At 41.1% G+C, this 13,393-nt stretch overlaps 1 protein-coding gene across 1 annotated transcript in view; it reads right to left on the reverse strand.

The window, feature by feature from the left end:
• Positions 1-13,393, reverse strand: part of LOC126203339 (poly [ADP-ribose] polymerase) — a 122,081-nt gene that overhangs the window by 3,303 nt on the left and 105,385 nt on the right. Inside the window, exon 18 of the mRNA XM_049937625.1 lies at positions 7,179-7,358. Within this exon, the coding sequence (XP_049793582.1) occupies positions 7,179-7,358 (180 nt within the window). The remainder of the gene's footprint in view (positions 1-7,178; positions 7,359-13,393) is intronic.

Genomic DNA, 13,393 nt, shown 5'->3' on the forward strand with positions numbered 1-13,393 from the left:
TATACCCGTGAGCATCTCGCATATAATCCGTGCTGTTTCGCCATTTGTTTAAACAGAAGTTCATTTTTGTGGTTTATTTTGTTTTTAGTGTGTATTTGCTTGTTTCATTTCAAATAAGGTCCAGTGCAATGACTAGTGCCAGCCCAACGCATGAAGTCATACTGAGAAAGGAAAGAGAGCTACACAGCCACACCCAAAAATTCGTGTGTTTAGTGAAAGGTTACTTTGAGAAAGAAAAGGGTAATGATAAGCCCTTATTTTCCTGTTGCTCAGGTTGTTAAGAGGACAGCAACTGCATTGAAAGTACTTAGAAAGAACAGCACAGTGCAGATTGTGGCAAGAGTAGCATGACACAACTACATACAGCAGGAAACAAATGGCCAAGGGAGAAGCAAGCAGTGACGATACTGAGAAAGACTACTTGTTACCATATACAGGGTGGTCCATTGATTGTGAGCAGGTCAAATACCTCATGAAATAAGCATCAAACGAAAAAACTACAAAGAACGAAACTTGTCTAGCTTGAAGGGGGAAACCATATGGTGCTATGGTTGGCCCGGTAGATGGCGCTGCCATAGGTCAAACGGATATCAACTGTGTGTTTTTAAATAGGAACCCCCATTTTTTATTACATATTCATGTTGTACATAAAGAAATATGAATGCTTTAGTTGGACCACTTTTTCCACTTTGTGATAGAAGGCGCTGTAATAGTCACAAATATGGCTCACAATTTTAGATGAACACTTGGTAACAGGTAGGTTTTTTAAATTAAAATACAGAACATAGGTACATTTGAACATTTTATTTCGGTTGTTCCAATGTGATACATGTACCTTTGTGAACTTATTTCTCAGAACGCATGCTGTTACAGCATGATTACCTGTAAATACCACATTAATGCAATAAATGCTCAAAATGATGTCTGTCATCCTCAATGCATTTGGCAATACGTGTAACGACATTCCTCTCAACAGCGAGTAGTTCACCTTCCGTAATATTTGCACATGCATTGACAATGAGCTGACGCATGTTGTCAGGCGTTGTCGGTGGATCATGACAGCAAATATCCTTCAACTATCCTCACAGAAAGAAATCCGGGGACGTCAGATCCGGTCAACGTGGGGGCCATGGTATGGTGCTTCGATGGCCAGTCCACCTGTCATGAAATATGCTATTCAATACCGCTTCAACCGCACGCGAGCTATGTGCCGGACATCCATCATGTTGGAAGTACATAGCCATTCTGTCATGCAGTGAAACATCTTGTACTAACATCGGTAAAACATTACATAGGAAATCACCATACATTGCACCATTTATATTGCCATCAATAAAATGGGGGCCAATTATCCTTCCTCCCATAATGCCGCACCATACATTAACCCGCCTAGGTCGCTGATGTTCCACTTGTCGCACCCATAGTGGATTTTCCATTGCCCAATTGTGCATATTATGCCAGTTTACGTTACCGCTGTTGGTGAAAGACGCTTCGTCGCTAAATAGAACGCGTGCAAAAAAATCTGTCATCGTATCGTAATTTCTCTTGTGCCCAGTGTCAGAACTGTACACAATGTTCAAAGTCGTCGCCATGCAATTCCTGGTGCATAGAAATATGGTACGGGTGCAATAGATGTTGATGTAGCATTCTCAACACCGACGTTTTGGAGATTGATGATTCTCGCGCAATTTGACTGCTAGTGATGTGCGGATTAGTCGCGACAACAGCTAAAACACCTACTTGGGCACCATCATTTGTTGCAGGTCGTGGTTGACATTTCACACATGGCTGAACACTTCCTGTTTCCTTCAATAATGTAATTATCCGGCGAACGGTCCGGACACTTGGATGATGTCGTCCAGGATACCGAGCAGCATACACAGCACACGCCCGTTGGACATTTTGATCACAATAGCCATGCATCAACATGATATCGACCTTTTCCGCAATTGGTAAAATGTTCATTTTAACACGGGTAATGTATCACGAAGCAAATACCGTCCGCACTGGTGGAATATTACGCGATACCACTTACTTATACGTTTGTGACTATTACAGCGCCATCTATAACAAAGCGAAAAAAGTGGTCCAAATAAAACTTTCATATTTCTTCATGTACTACACGAATTATATAATAAAAAATGGGGGTTACTATTTTAAAAAAACACAGTTGATATCTGTTTGACCTATGGCAGCACCATCTAGTAGGCCAACTATAGCGCCATCTGATTTCCCCCTTCAAGTTAGCTGAGTTTCGTTCTTTGTAGTTTTTTCATTTGATGCTTATTTCGTGAGATATTTGTCCCGTTCACTATCAATGGACCACCCTGTATGCAGGACAAGGCAGTTAAGACAGCCTATCCTAAGTAAATCCAGAATGAATAAATGTATGTAAGTACAGTTTTCACCATGTTATAGCAGAAAATATGATGAATTCCCCGACATTCGCAAGAAATTTTTAACATTTATAGTCACCGAATTAAGACACCAAGTGTTTTTTTTCTGATGGAGCTATATACTTCTTTCTGTGGCATTTGAAAAATGCTTTCAAGAGAACTTCAATGACATAACATGTACGAGGTGTGTTCAAAAATACAGACCAGGAAAATTCGCATTTTGTGAGAAATGTGAAATAGATGTGAATTCTGTCTCAGAATGAAAACACAGAATTACTTAATAGATGCTGTTTCACAACTAATTGTATCCAGATGAGCTATTTATCAGAGATAGTTTGAAATAACTTTATTTTCTGCATACAATATCAAAAATCTAAGCCGTTACTGGCATTGTACATCATCTGGCAAAGCCCAATTTGGAAAGATAATGTGCACAAGAACCTGTTTGTAAAATAAAGTGTACGAAGGCAACAATGTATCAATGTGCTCAATGATCTGGTGCCATGTCAACTGTAGAATGGTCTGTTGAAAATACACATTGCTTAACTCAAGTTTACACTCAGCCAGGGGACCTATCATTCTATAAGAAAGAAATATGTACGTCTGTTTGTTAGCTAAAGCTCGAAAGATGGTATAATGTGGACAGTTTTAATGTGGCAAGTTAGGTGGCGGATGTTTTGAACTGTAGCTGCATCAAATACCGCTTGAGGTTGGGCCTGAACTGCGTCTTAACTTCAACAAGAAATTATGCAGTAGCCATCCCTGTATGCTTTGTGTTGTGTGTTGCTCATTTTTTCTTTTCTTCTTTTGAAATAAATGAAGTGACTAATCCTGGTCCATCACAGATTTTGATTACGACCCATACAACACTAGAAGAAATCAGCGATCCTTGTGACTGTCAGTTCTGCTATAGGTTGCTGTCCAGATAAATGGAGGCAGGATTTGTTTCCCTGCAATGCTCCTTATTCTCTGGTTAACTTCACTAACCCTTATCTCTGGTTAACTTCACTAACCCTTGTAGAATCACCGGTTTAGTTATCCAGCATTTATTCTCCAGTTGGGCATTATTACATGTTCATACAATGCGTTTTCCGAGTATTCCAAGAATAGAACTTAATCATCTGCTAACCGGGGACTGTACAACTAGTCCTTAGTAGTTTAGTGTTCTGGTAAAAATGTTCTGCCAAAATTTCGTTTTCTTTGATACATCGAGAAGATTGTATGTGATCTTTTTTACCTGTTATTCCTGTTAGTTGTTTATTTCCATTCTGGTAGTCTGAATCTATGGATTTTCCTAATAATTATAACAATGCGTACCATTTGCACACCCAGTCAACCACCTAAAAAACAGCAATTGGTATTCATCTCTCTGGTTTTATTCGTCTTAGTTCACATAGCTCCATCCCCTTTTGTCTGCGGGTAAGATTTTTTATTTCTTGATGCAATGGGGATTCCCCTGGCAGACACCTCATGTACACTATGCACGCATTCAAAAATCAACTCATGATTTGTTCAGAAATCAACTTAGAATGTGTTCCAAATCATATGAGTGATCAATACACCAATGTGTGCAGGATGATAGGTGCTTTGTGAAACAAGGTTTTTCCTTCAAGAACATGAATTTGGCAGCCCCTGAAATGCCACTTGGGCAGATAGCCTGGTTTGGTCCTCCAGTAGATCCAGGCCTGGTCGACATTACTGTTCAGGACGTGCATATGTAAAGGTCTGGCCAACCAAAACATTCAAGTCCAGCTACTAGCAATGCTGTGTTGCAACATTTTATTAGGCCACCCCAAGAATCTGTGAAGCAGGGTGTACGCGAAAGCGGGATTAAGTCAATCAAGTGCATGACATTTTCTGTAGGCTGCAAAGTGGAAAATGTGCACTCTGGGATCATTGCACACCACAAACGAAGACAACCCGGATAAACGATGAGTACTGCAAATGGTCTGAAGGCACGCTACACGAGGATGAATGGTTTGCAAGGATAGTTATCTGGATCAATAGGGCACACTTCAAACTGAACATCACTGTAAACCACCACAACTGTGAGCACTGAGCTCCTGAAAATCCTCACATTCACATGGACAAACGGGTTAATCTACCCGGTGTTAATGTGTGATGTGGTCTGTCATTGCTGGTTGTTTTTCAAGGAGTTCCTTGCATGGTGGGGGAGTGGTTATGTATGTAAAAAACATTATTCCATTTGAGTCCATAGATGTATCACAGCACTGCACTGAACAGATACTTTAATCTTGTGCCGAGGCAGTTGAATTTAATGAAACTAAACTTATAATTGTTGTTGTTTATAGGCCCCACAACTCTGACTTCAGAACATTTCTGCTCAAGCTACAGAGGGTTCTTGATTCGCTTTATAGGAAGTACCAGAAATTAGTTATATGTGGTGACTTCAGTATTAATTTTGCATATGATTGTGCAAGAAAAAGGATGTCGGTAGACCTCAAATTCATATGATCTGATGCAGACTGTGTTTTTTTTGCCAACTAGGGTGGAAGGAAACAGTAGCGCAGCCAATCCAACAGCAATAGAGTTTTTTTATACCTTGTCAAGGAATAAGAGTGGCAGGATGTTTATACTGCTGATAACATAGGTGATAAATATAATGCTTTCCTTAACACACTTCTCATGCTCTTCGAGAGTTGCTTCCCATTAGAGTGCTCTGAAAGGGGTACTAGCAGAAATAGTCACAATCAAGCTACAGTAGCCCATTACAAACAGTATTGTAATGTGCTTAAAAATGTTATTATGAAGGCAAAGAGTATGTGGTATGCAAATAGAATAGCTAATTCACAGGATAAAATTAAAACCATAAGGAAGTGTCTGGTCAGCAGCACAAGGTGGACGATATAAAGTCAGTTATAATAAAAGTATTTCTGTTACTTATAAATCAGATACAAGTACAACCATTTTCTGCGCATTGCTGGTGAATTAAAATTAAATAAAAATTTAGTATCTACAGGGAATCATAACCTCCTTGGCAAATGCCTTTCTAAGGCTGATGTCTGAAATACTCTGTGACGCAGACAAGGGGAAGGTTGAGTCAATAATTAAATCACTGAAGACTAAAGACTCTCATAGATATGATGGAGTGCTGCACATGTAGCCCTATATTTAGCCATATTTGTAATTTTTCCTTTAGCTCGGGTCAGTTTCCTGAATGATTCACGTACTCAGTAGAAAAGCCACTTTATAAAAAAGGGAGACAGGGATAATGGCTTGTACAAAATAAACTAATGCTAAATCACAGTATGACTCAGTTTTTACAGTGTCTAACACACAATTCAACAAAACCTGACATTTTAATTTCACAGAATGAACATGTGATTACTGAAACTGAACCATTCAAATTTCTAGGGGTTCAGATAGATAGTACACTGTTATGGAAAGCCCGTGTTCAGGTTCTTGTTCACAGACTTAATGCTGCCATTTTTACTATTCGAAAGGTATCTGAAGTGAGTGATCGTTCGACACGAAAATTAGTCTACTTTGCTTATTTTAATTCACTTATGTCGTATGGTATTATATTTTGGGGTAACTCTTCCCATTTTAAAAGGATACTTTTGGCTCAGAAATAGGCGGTTTGGGCAATAAGTGGTGTAAGTTCACGAACCTCTTGTTGACCCCTGTTCAAGAGTCTGGGTAATTTGGCATTGGCCTCTCAATATATATAAATATTCCTTACTGTCATTTCTTGTTAACAATATTAGCTTACCCCCAAGAATAAGCAACTTTCACTCAGTTAATACTCGGCAGACATCAAACCTGCATTTGGATCGGACTTCCTTAACTCTTGTACAGAAAGGTGTGCAGTATACTGCTGTATCCATTTTCAAAAAGCTACCACTCGAATTCAAAAATCTTAGAAGTAATCCATGCTCTTTGAAATTGAAACTGACCCTCATGGGTCAGTTTCTATTCCGTCACGGAGTTCCTTGAAAAATTAAGCTGATTCTTGTTACATTGTTGATTGCTTTTACTTAAACTTATGGACTGACTTTTTTCAGACTCTTAAACATTTTATTTTTATCTGTTATTACTTTTATGCCTTAATTTCATGTACTGACATGTTCCATCTGGTGTATCTTGATATGCTGCAAACACTGATCTTACCTGCCATCTGAGAGGTGTCTGGAAATGAAAGATTTTACCCACAACAAGATGGCGTTCCGTCTCACAACCACACATAAGTCAGAGCCTACTTGGATGAAAATCTACCTGGATGATGGAAAGGTTGAATAGGAGCTGCTGAGTACTCACCACGGTCCCCAGGCCCTACAAATATCTTCACTTCTACCTACGGTGGACTTCGAAAAATGAAGTTTATCACCAGAAGCCAGCACTGAACGAGCTATGATAAACCACTGAGGTGTCATGTGCAGCTACTGCACCGGCAACACTGACAGCCATATTTCAGTCAAAAGTTCAGCAGCACTGATGTCATTCGGCTGTTAAAGGCAGTCACTTTGAATGCACAAAATCTTCCTACCCCTGCTCCCCTACCTCCTGCCCCGTACAAGAATTTTAACAGTATGTCATTTTATTTCATTAATATTGACTATCAAAGAAAGAGTGTCTTACATTTTTCTGGACCCCCTATACGACTATAAGAGCATGATGTATTCCCACTTGATATTGTGTGTAAAGCACTTATCTCTACAGCATTGTGTGAAATACTTACCACTGTAGCTCAGAAGACATACTTTGAGAAATACACAACAAGTAATTATTGAAGGATTAAAACCATTACAATGCAAAGGATACTCATTGTACAACAATGAAACATTCTTCCGAGCAGTTGGGACTCCCTTCCCAACAGGGACGATGACACCATCAGGTCTCACATGCACTTCTTTTGGGTTTGGCTCAGTGCGCCCCAAACCCAATGTGCTGTGTTTGCCAGGAGGAAGTTTCTCTATATAATCAGCCTGCGTTCTTTCGTACCTATAAAACATATGACCATTGGTATACTATGGTATACTAGTACAGCAATTTATTAATATCTATAACTGATAGTTACTAAATATTGAAACTATTTTGGTTTCTAATCTCTTCAAGGCTGTGTGCTCGTGTATGATCTTCAATTCACAATCCATTTTCTGCATGACAAACTTTGATTTGATGATATAAATAGCACCAAAAATTAGCATGAAAACACAATCAAATTTGGCAAAAAGTAACAATGAACTTGGCCATGAAATGAAATGATTATTTCCTGTTCCTATTTATAGGTTGTTGTGCTTCTATTGTAGTGGACAAGAGCAAACGGTGGAAATGACACCGCTAATTTGGTGGTGATGACTGTTCTAGCCAAGCAGCATCCTGAATGGTAAAGATTATATTAGAAGTGCAACTAAGCCATTACCTGACGTCATGACGGCTCACCACGACAATCTGAAATTGTTGCAAGTGCTAATAACACAGTTTATTTAATCAGTGTGAGTCCAATTAGTGACCCAATATTCTGGAATAGTGGCATGGCATAGAACACACTGACTGTGAAGAGTGCTATTTGACTATTGTGGGGTCTGGTTGTATGCAGCTTGCATTGTTATAATAGAGGCTTGCACTATTCTTTGCATCTGTGGAAATCTTGAAATTTAGTATAGCACAACTAGCCCAAAATTCTGTAAAGATTCTCGCCTAAATTCATTGCATATTTTTGCAGCACCAAGAAACCATTAAGATGAGCCACAAACAATGCTATTAACTACTTACGGGAAAAATCAATGGTGAGTGTTTGAATTTATTGGAGAAAGTGTTAGATAGGAACTGCCACCTGAAGAGGCTTAGACTTTTGCTTACTATAGTTAAATGTAGGGCGAAAGTGGCTGTGTCAACTTTTTTGTGGTTCTTTACAGTCTGAATAGTTCTTTTGAGGTGGATGAACACTCAGGCAAGCCGCAATTGATTATCCTAGAACTTAAATAAGAAAGTGTTGTTTATAAGAAACAAAAACAAAGGTTCCTCCCTTCGAAATTTTTCCCATAAAAAACATTGAAAGGAAAGATTAAAATTAATACCACGATCTATTTTGTATACACATGGAAATAGTAGAAGGGTACTATTAAAAAGAAAAATATAGCAGGGTGTATATACATGCAAGGAAAGGGAAGAATTTCCTAGACTTGCCGGTTAAAAATACACTGTTTCTCAGGTGATTATACAATTTTCCCATGTTAAGTGACAACATACTTTCCCTCTGAGCTGCAAAACTTGTCAATCCTTTGACTGGTACAGGTTTTATACATCAGCACAGAATTTCCCAGACCTATGGAAATGAAACCCAGCAAAATACTACATGTCCTGGAAAGATCTTTGATGTGCAAAAATATGTATACAGCAGATTTTCATGTTAGGAAAGTATAGATACGAATCCCTCTAAATACTGCACAATAGCTTCTGAAGCACTGAAATTTAGACTGCACTGCGTTTTTGTCTGCCAATCATAGCTCGCGTCAATCTCGGCAGTCAATGAGAACAGATATTACAACAAACAGACATGCAATTAGTCAGCCATAGCAACATCACTTATGCAGTGCAAACACACAAACAGGAAATTAATATTCATGTAGTATAACTACAAGGAAAGCTAAACTTTAAGATACATCAAACAAAAAAGTGCACCCAAAATTTTAAATAATGGCATAAATGACTGGTTTTCTGTGCCCAAAACTTTTCTAGGTGGCTGGCCTCGATGTGTGAAGTTTTGAATGAGAGAGAAAAGCTCTGTGATTTAAGAAATTCACCACACATTCTCACACTCAACATAATTCATTCTGCATAAAATGAAAAAGTAATACTTCTCAAACCACCATTCACAATATTTTTTCGCAACCTATTAGAAATGAAAACTGTCGTGATGTTACACTCATCAAAAGCAGTTTGTTGCTATTTAAGTACTGTATAGTCTTCGTCCCAAAGCCTTTGACATTTAGTCCTTGGCAGACGCTTGTGTGTGCATTGTGTTTTGTTGCTGTAAATGGAACATTTTCTTTGCAACTTAAGTTTTGAATGGAATGAAAGATCAGCCAACCAGTTGCAAATAAAGGTTTATTACCTCCTGACCATGGTTTCACAGCCATGTTTACGGTTTTGAACTTAAGTTTTATTTTGATGTTGTTCTCTTGTTTATGCTTTATTGCTGCAGTATTATTCTTCAGAAGCAGAGTAAAATTAAATTCTTTGTTAGAGTATCAGTTCTTACCAGCCAAAATTACAAATATTTAAATGTTCACTAAAACATGGAAAATTCCCAGGATTCTAAAATATTACGTTTTTCCCAGATGAGAAAATTCGCACATTTTCTCCGGATTTCCCAGTTGTCTCACGGTGTATACAACCTGTATAATCAAACAATGGGAAATAAATCCAGGATGGAACGTAACAATATTATGCCACACACACGCACGCACGACTACAGCATCTGGCAGCTGAAGCCACACAACAGTCGTGTGTGTGTGTGTGTGTGTGTGTGTGTGTGTGTGTGTGTGTGGGCGCGCACGATAGCGTGCGCGCTTTTTCGAAGTAGGACTCACTGGTCGAACACTTACATTGTGGCAGTATTTTTGGTTGGTTGGTTTTGGGGTTTGATGGAGGCTAAACATCGAGGTCATCAGTCCCCTGTTCCAAACAGACATGCTTGTAAAAGGCCTGTACAGTACAAGCGTAACCTCTGCACCCACAGGGAGGGAAAACCAAGGGGTACAGAGCTAAAATGAACACTGCAATAACACAAAATAGAGGACACTTAAAATGAGCAGAGCAAATAGTTGACTAGAGTAAAACAGACTACAGTGGTTGATGGATCAGGTAAAAGGTCAACCACTCAACTACAAACAAAGAACCTCCAGCTGGAAAGCGTATATAGAGGTACCAACACAACTTGTTACCATAAAAGACACTATTTTGGTATCCACATAACAATTAAAAGTCACTGGAGTGGGTGTAGCCTGAGAAATCATGCGAGAGCACCCACACTAGAGTGAGTGATAAAACCCAGCTGCACAGATAAAACATAAAATTGAGTCAGCTACAGAGGCATCGTCACCTAGAATTAAAGGAAGGGCAGCTGGTAAATTAAAGGACTACCGCAAGTGGGCTAAAAGGGGGCAGTCCATCAGAAGATGGATCACTGTCAGCCCTGCATCACAGCGACACTTGGGCGGGTTCTCACGGTGAAGGAGATAGCTTTGGGTCAACCGCGTATGTCCAATTCAGAGACGGCAGAGAACAACTGAGTCCCTAAGCGTGCTCCTCAAGGATGAGTTCCATACGGTCGTGGACGACTTTATGATGCGGAGCTTATTTGGCGTTTTCAAGACAGACCATTCAGAGCTACAGACATCGCGGACCTTGTGATGTAGGGCTGACCGGAGGTCTCCTTCCACGAGACCAAGCTCCAGGGGTGCCGAAGTGGTGGTCTGCCTGCCTGGCCAACCGATCGACACGTTCGTTTCCTGGAATGCCGATGTGGCCCAGGGGTAACACACAAACGTCACTGAGCGACCAAACTCAGCAAGAGCAAAAACAGCATCTTGAATACCGCGCACCAAAGGGTCCTGAGAAAAACAAGTCGAGTGCTTGCAACCCACTCAGGGAGTCACTGCATATGACAAATGACTCCCCAGGGCAGGAGGAAAGGTGACCGAGTGCACGATAAAGAGCAACCAGCTCTGCAGTGAAAACACTGCTTCCACAAGGCAGGGAATGCTGCTCAACGTAGTTGCTTTGGAAGAAAGCAAACCCAGTGCGACCATCGACCACAGAACCACCAGTGTAGACTACATCTGCATCACGAAACGAGGCAAGAAGAGCCAGGAGTTGTTGAAGACTGGCAGGTGGAATGGAGGACTTGGGAGTCGCAGGACAAATCCATGCAAAGCCGCAAGCGAGGGAGGGACCAAGGAGGGGTAGAGGGAGGGAGCCTGAAGGATGGAGGAAGAGGAAAGGACTCTAGTGACGAGAGAAGGGAACGAACGTGGACCGCGATCGGGAGACCCGACCTAGGCCGCCGTCGTGGGGAGGGGAGTGAAGAAGATGGAAAAAGGAGCCTGCGGTTTCGGTGGTCAGGCGAGGCATGGGCGCGGGCGATGTATGACGCAAGCAACTGTTGGCGGAATCTTAGGGGAGGGATTCCAGCTTCTACAAGAAGGCTAGTCACTGGACTAGTGCGGAAGGCACCTGTCGCCAGTCTGACGCCACAATGGAGAATCGGGTCAAGGATCTGCAACGTTGAAGGTGCTGCTGAGTCGTACACCATGCTCCTGTAGTCGAGACGGGACTGGACTAAGGCCTTATAGAGCTGTAGGAGGGTTGTTCATGCAGCCCCCCCCCCCCCCCCCCCCCCCACAAACCGGTGTGCCTGAGGCAGCGAAGGATGTTGAGGTGGGGCCAGCAACGTTGTTTAAGCTCGCGAAGATGAGGTGTCCAATTGAGCTGAGCATCAAACAGCATGCCAAGAATGCGATGCTGTCTCCTCAATATGAAGGAGTTCATTGGCGAGGTAGAGCTCTGGATGGAGGTGGACCGTTCGACGATGACATAAATGCATCACTCGGGTCTTAGAGGCTGAGAACTGAAAACCATGGTTGGATGCCCAAAAATGTGCCTAACGGATGGTTCCCTGCAGCCGCCCTTCAGTGACACTGATGCTTGGGGAACTGTAATAAAGACAAAAGTCATCGGCATAGAGAGAGGAACAGACCAATGAGCCCACTGCAGCCGCAAGACCATTAATCGCCACCAAAAAGAGGGGAACACTGAGAACCGAGCCCTATGGGACACCGTTCTCCTGAATATGACTTCTTCTTTCTTGGCCCTACAAGCTCCTGATGAGCCTTGGCCTCTTCTACAATTTCCTTCCATCTCCCTTGGTCCTTTGCCAATACTCTCCGGTTTCTATAGCCCATCTTCCTAAGATCTTCGATTACTCCATCTTCCTATCTGGCTCTTGGTCAACCACGTCCTCTCTGCCCTCCTGGCTTTTCTTGTAATATTCTTTTTGGTACTTCTGTATCATTCAAGCGAGCCACATGTCCTGCCCACCTCAGTCTGGATGATTTCACTATCCTTCTGATGGGTTGGTCTTTGTATATTGTATACAACTCATGGTTGTATCTCCTCCTCCATCTTCCTCTTTCACAGATTGGGCCGATAATTCGTCTAAGTACCTTTCTTTCAAATGCATCCAGTGTTTCAATATCTTCAGTTGTTAATGTCCACGCTTCAGAGGCATACGTAAGCACTGGGCGTATAGGTGATTTATACATAGTTAATTTCGTGGTACGAGTCAGGAGCCTTGAGGATAGAAGTCTTGTTAGGGCAAAATAGGCTCTGTTGGCCAGTATTAATCTCTGCTTAATTTCAAAGGAGGTATCATTTATATGTGTAACTGTCGAGCCCAGATACTTGAAATGTTCAACTCTCTCAAATATATAATTGCCCACTGTTATTGCATTTGGCATATTTTCTCTATATGCTTTCCCAGCTGCCATAATTTTGTTTTTTGGTCATTAATAATTAACCCCATGTTCCTACTGGCCTGTTCAAGAGCTGTAAATGTCTCTTCCATTGCTTTTTGGGTTCTTGCTATTATATCTATGTCATCTGCGTAGGCCAGTATCTGCACCAATTTATAGAAGATCGTTCCTCTGTTCAGAAGGTTTGCGTTTCTCATCACCTTCTCCAGGGCGACATTAAAGAGAAGGCATGCCAATGCATCCATCCCCTTGTCGCACTCCATTTTTAATACTCAATGTGTAGGACATCATTCCTCCTATTCTTACACTACCTTGTGTTTCGCTCACTGTCATTCTCACCAGCCTTACCAACTTTCTAGAGAGTCGCAGTTAATCTAGAGCTTCATATAACTGCCCTCTATTTATGCTATCATAAGCTGCTTTGAAATCTATAAAGAGGTGATGCGTGCCAACTCCAAATTCTTTTGTTTTTTTCCAGGATGTGTCTTAAGGTGAATA

Source organism: Schistocerca nitens, chromosome 9 (assembly GCF_023898315.1).
Source record: "Schistocerca nitens isolate TAMUIC-IGC-003100 chromosome 9, iqSchNite1.1, whole genome shotgun sequence".
Taxonomy (NCBI): domain Eukaryota; kingdom Metazoa; phylum Arthropoda; class Insecta; order Orthoptera; family Acrididae; genus Schistocerca; species Schistocerca nitens.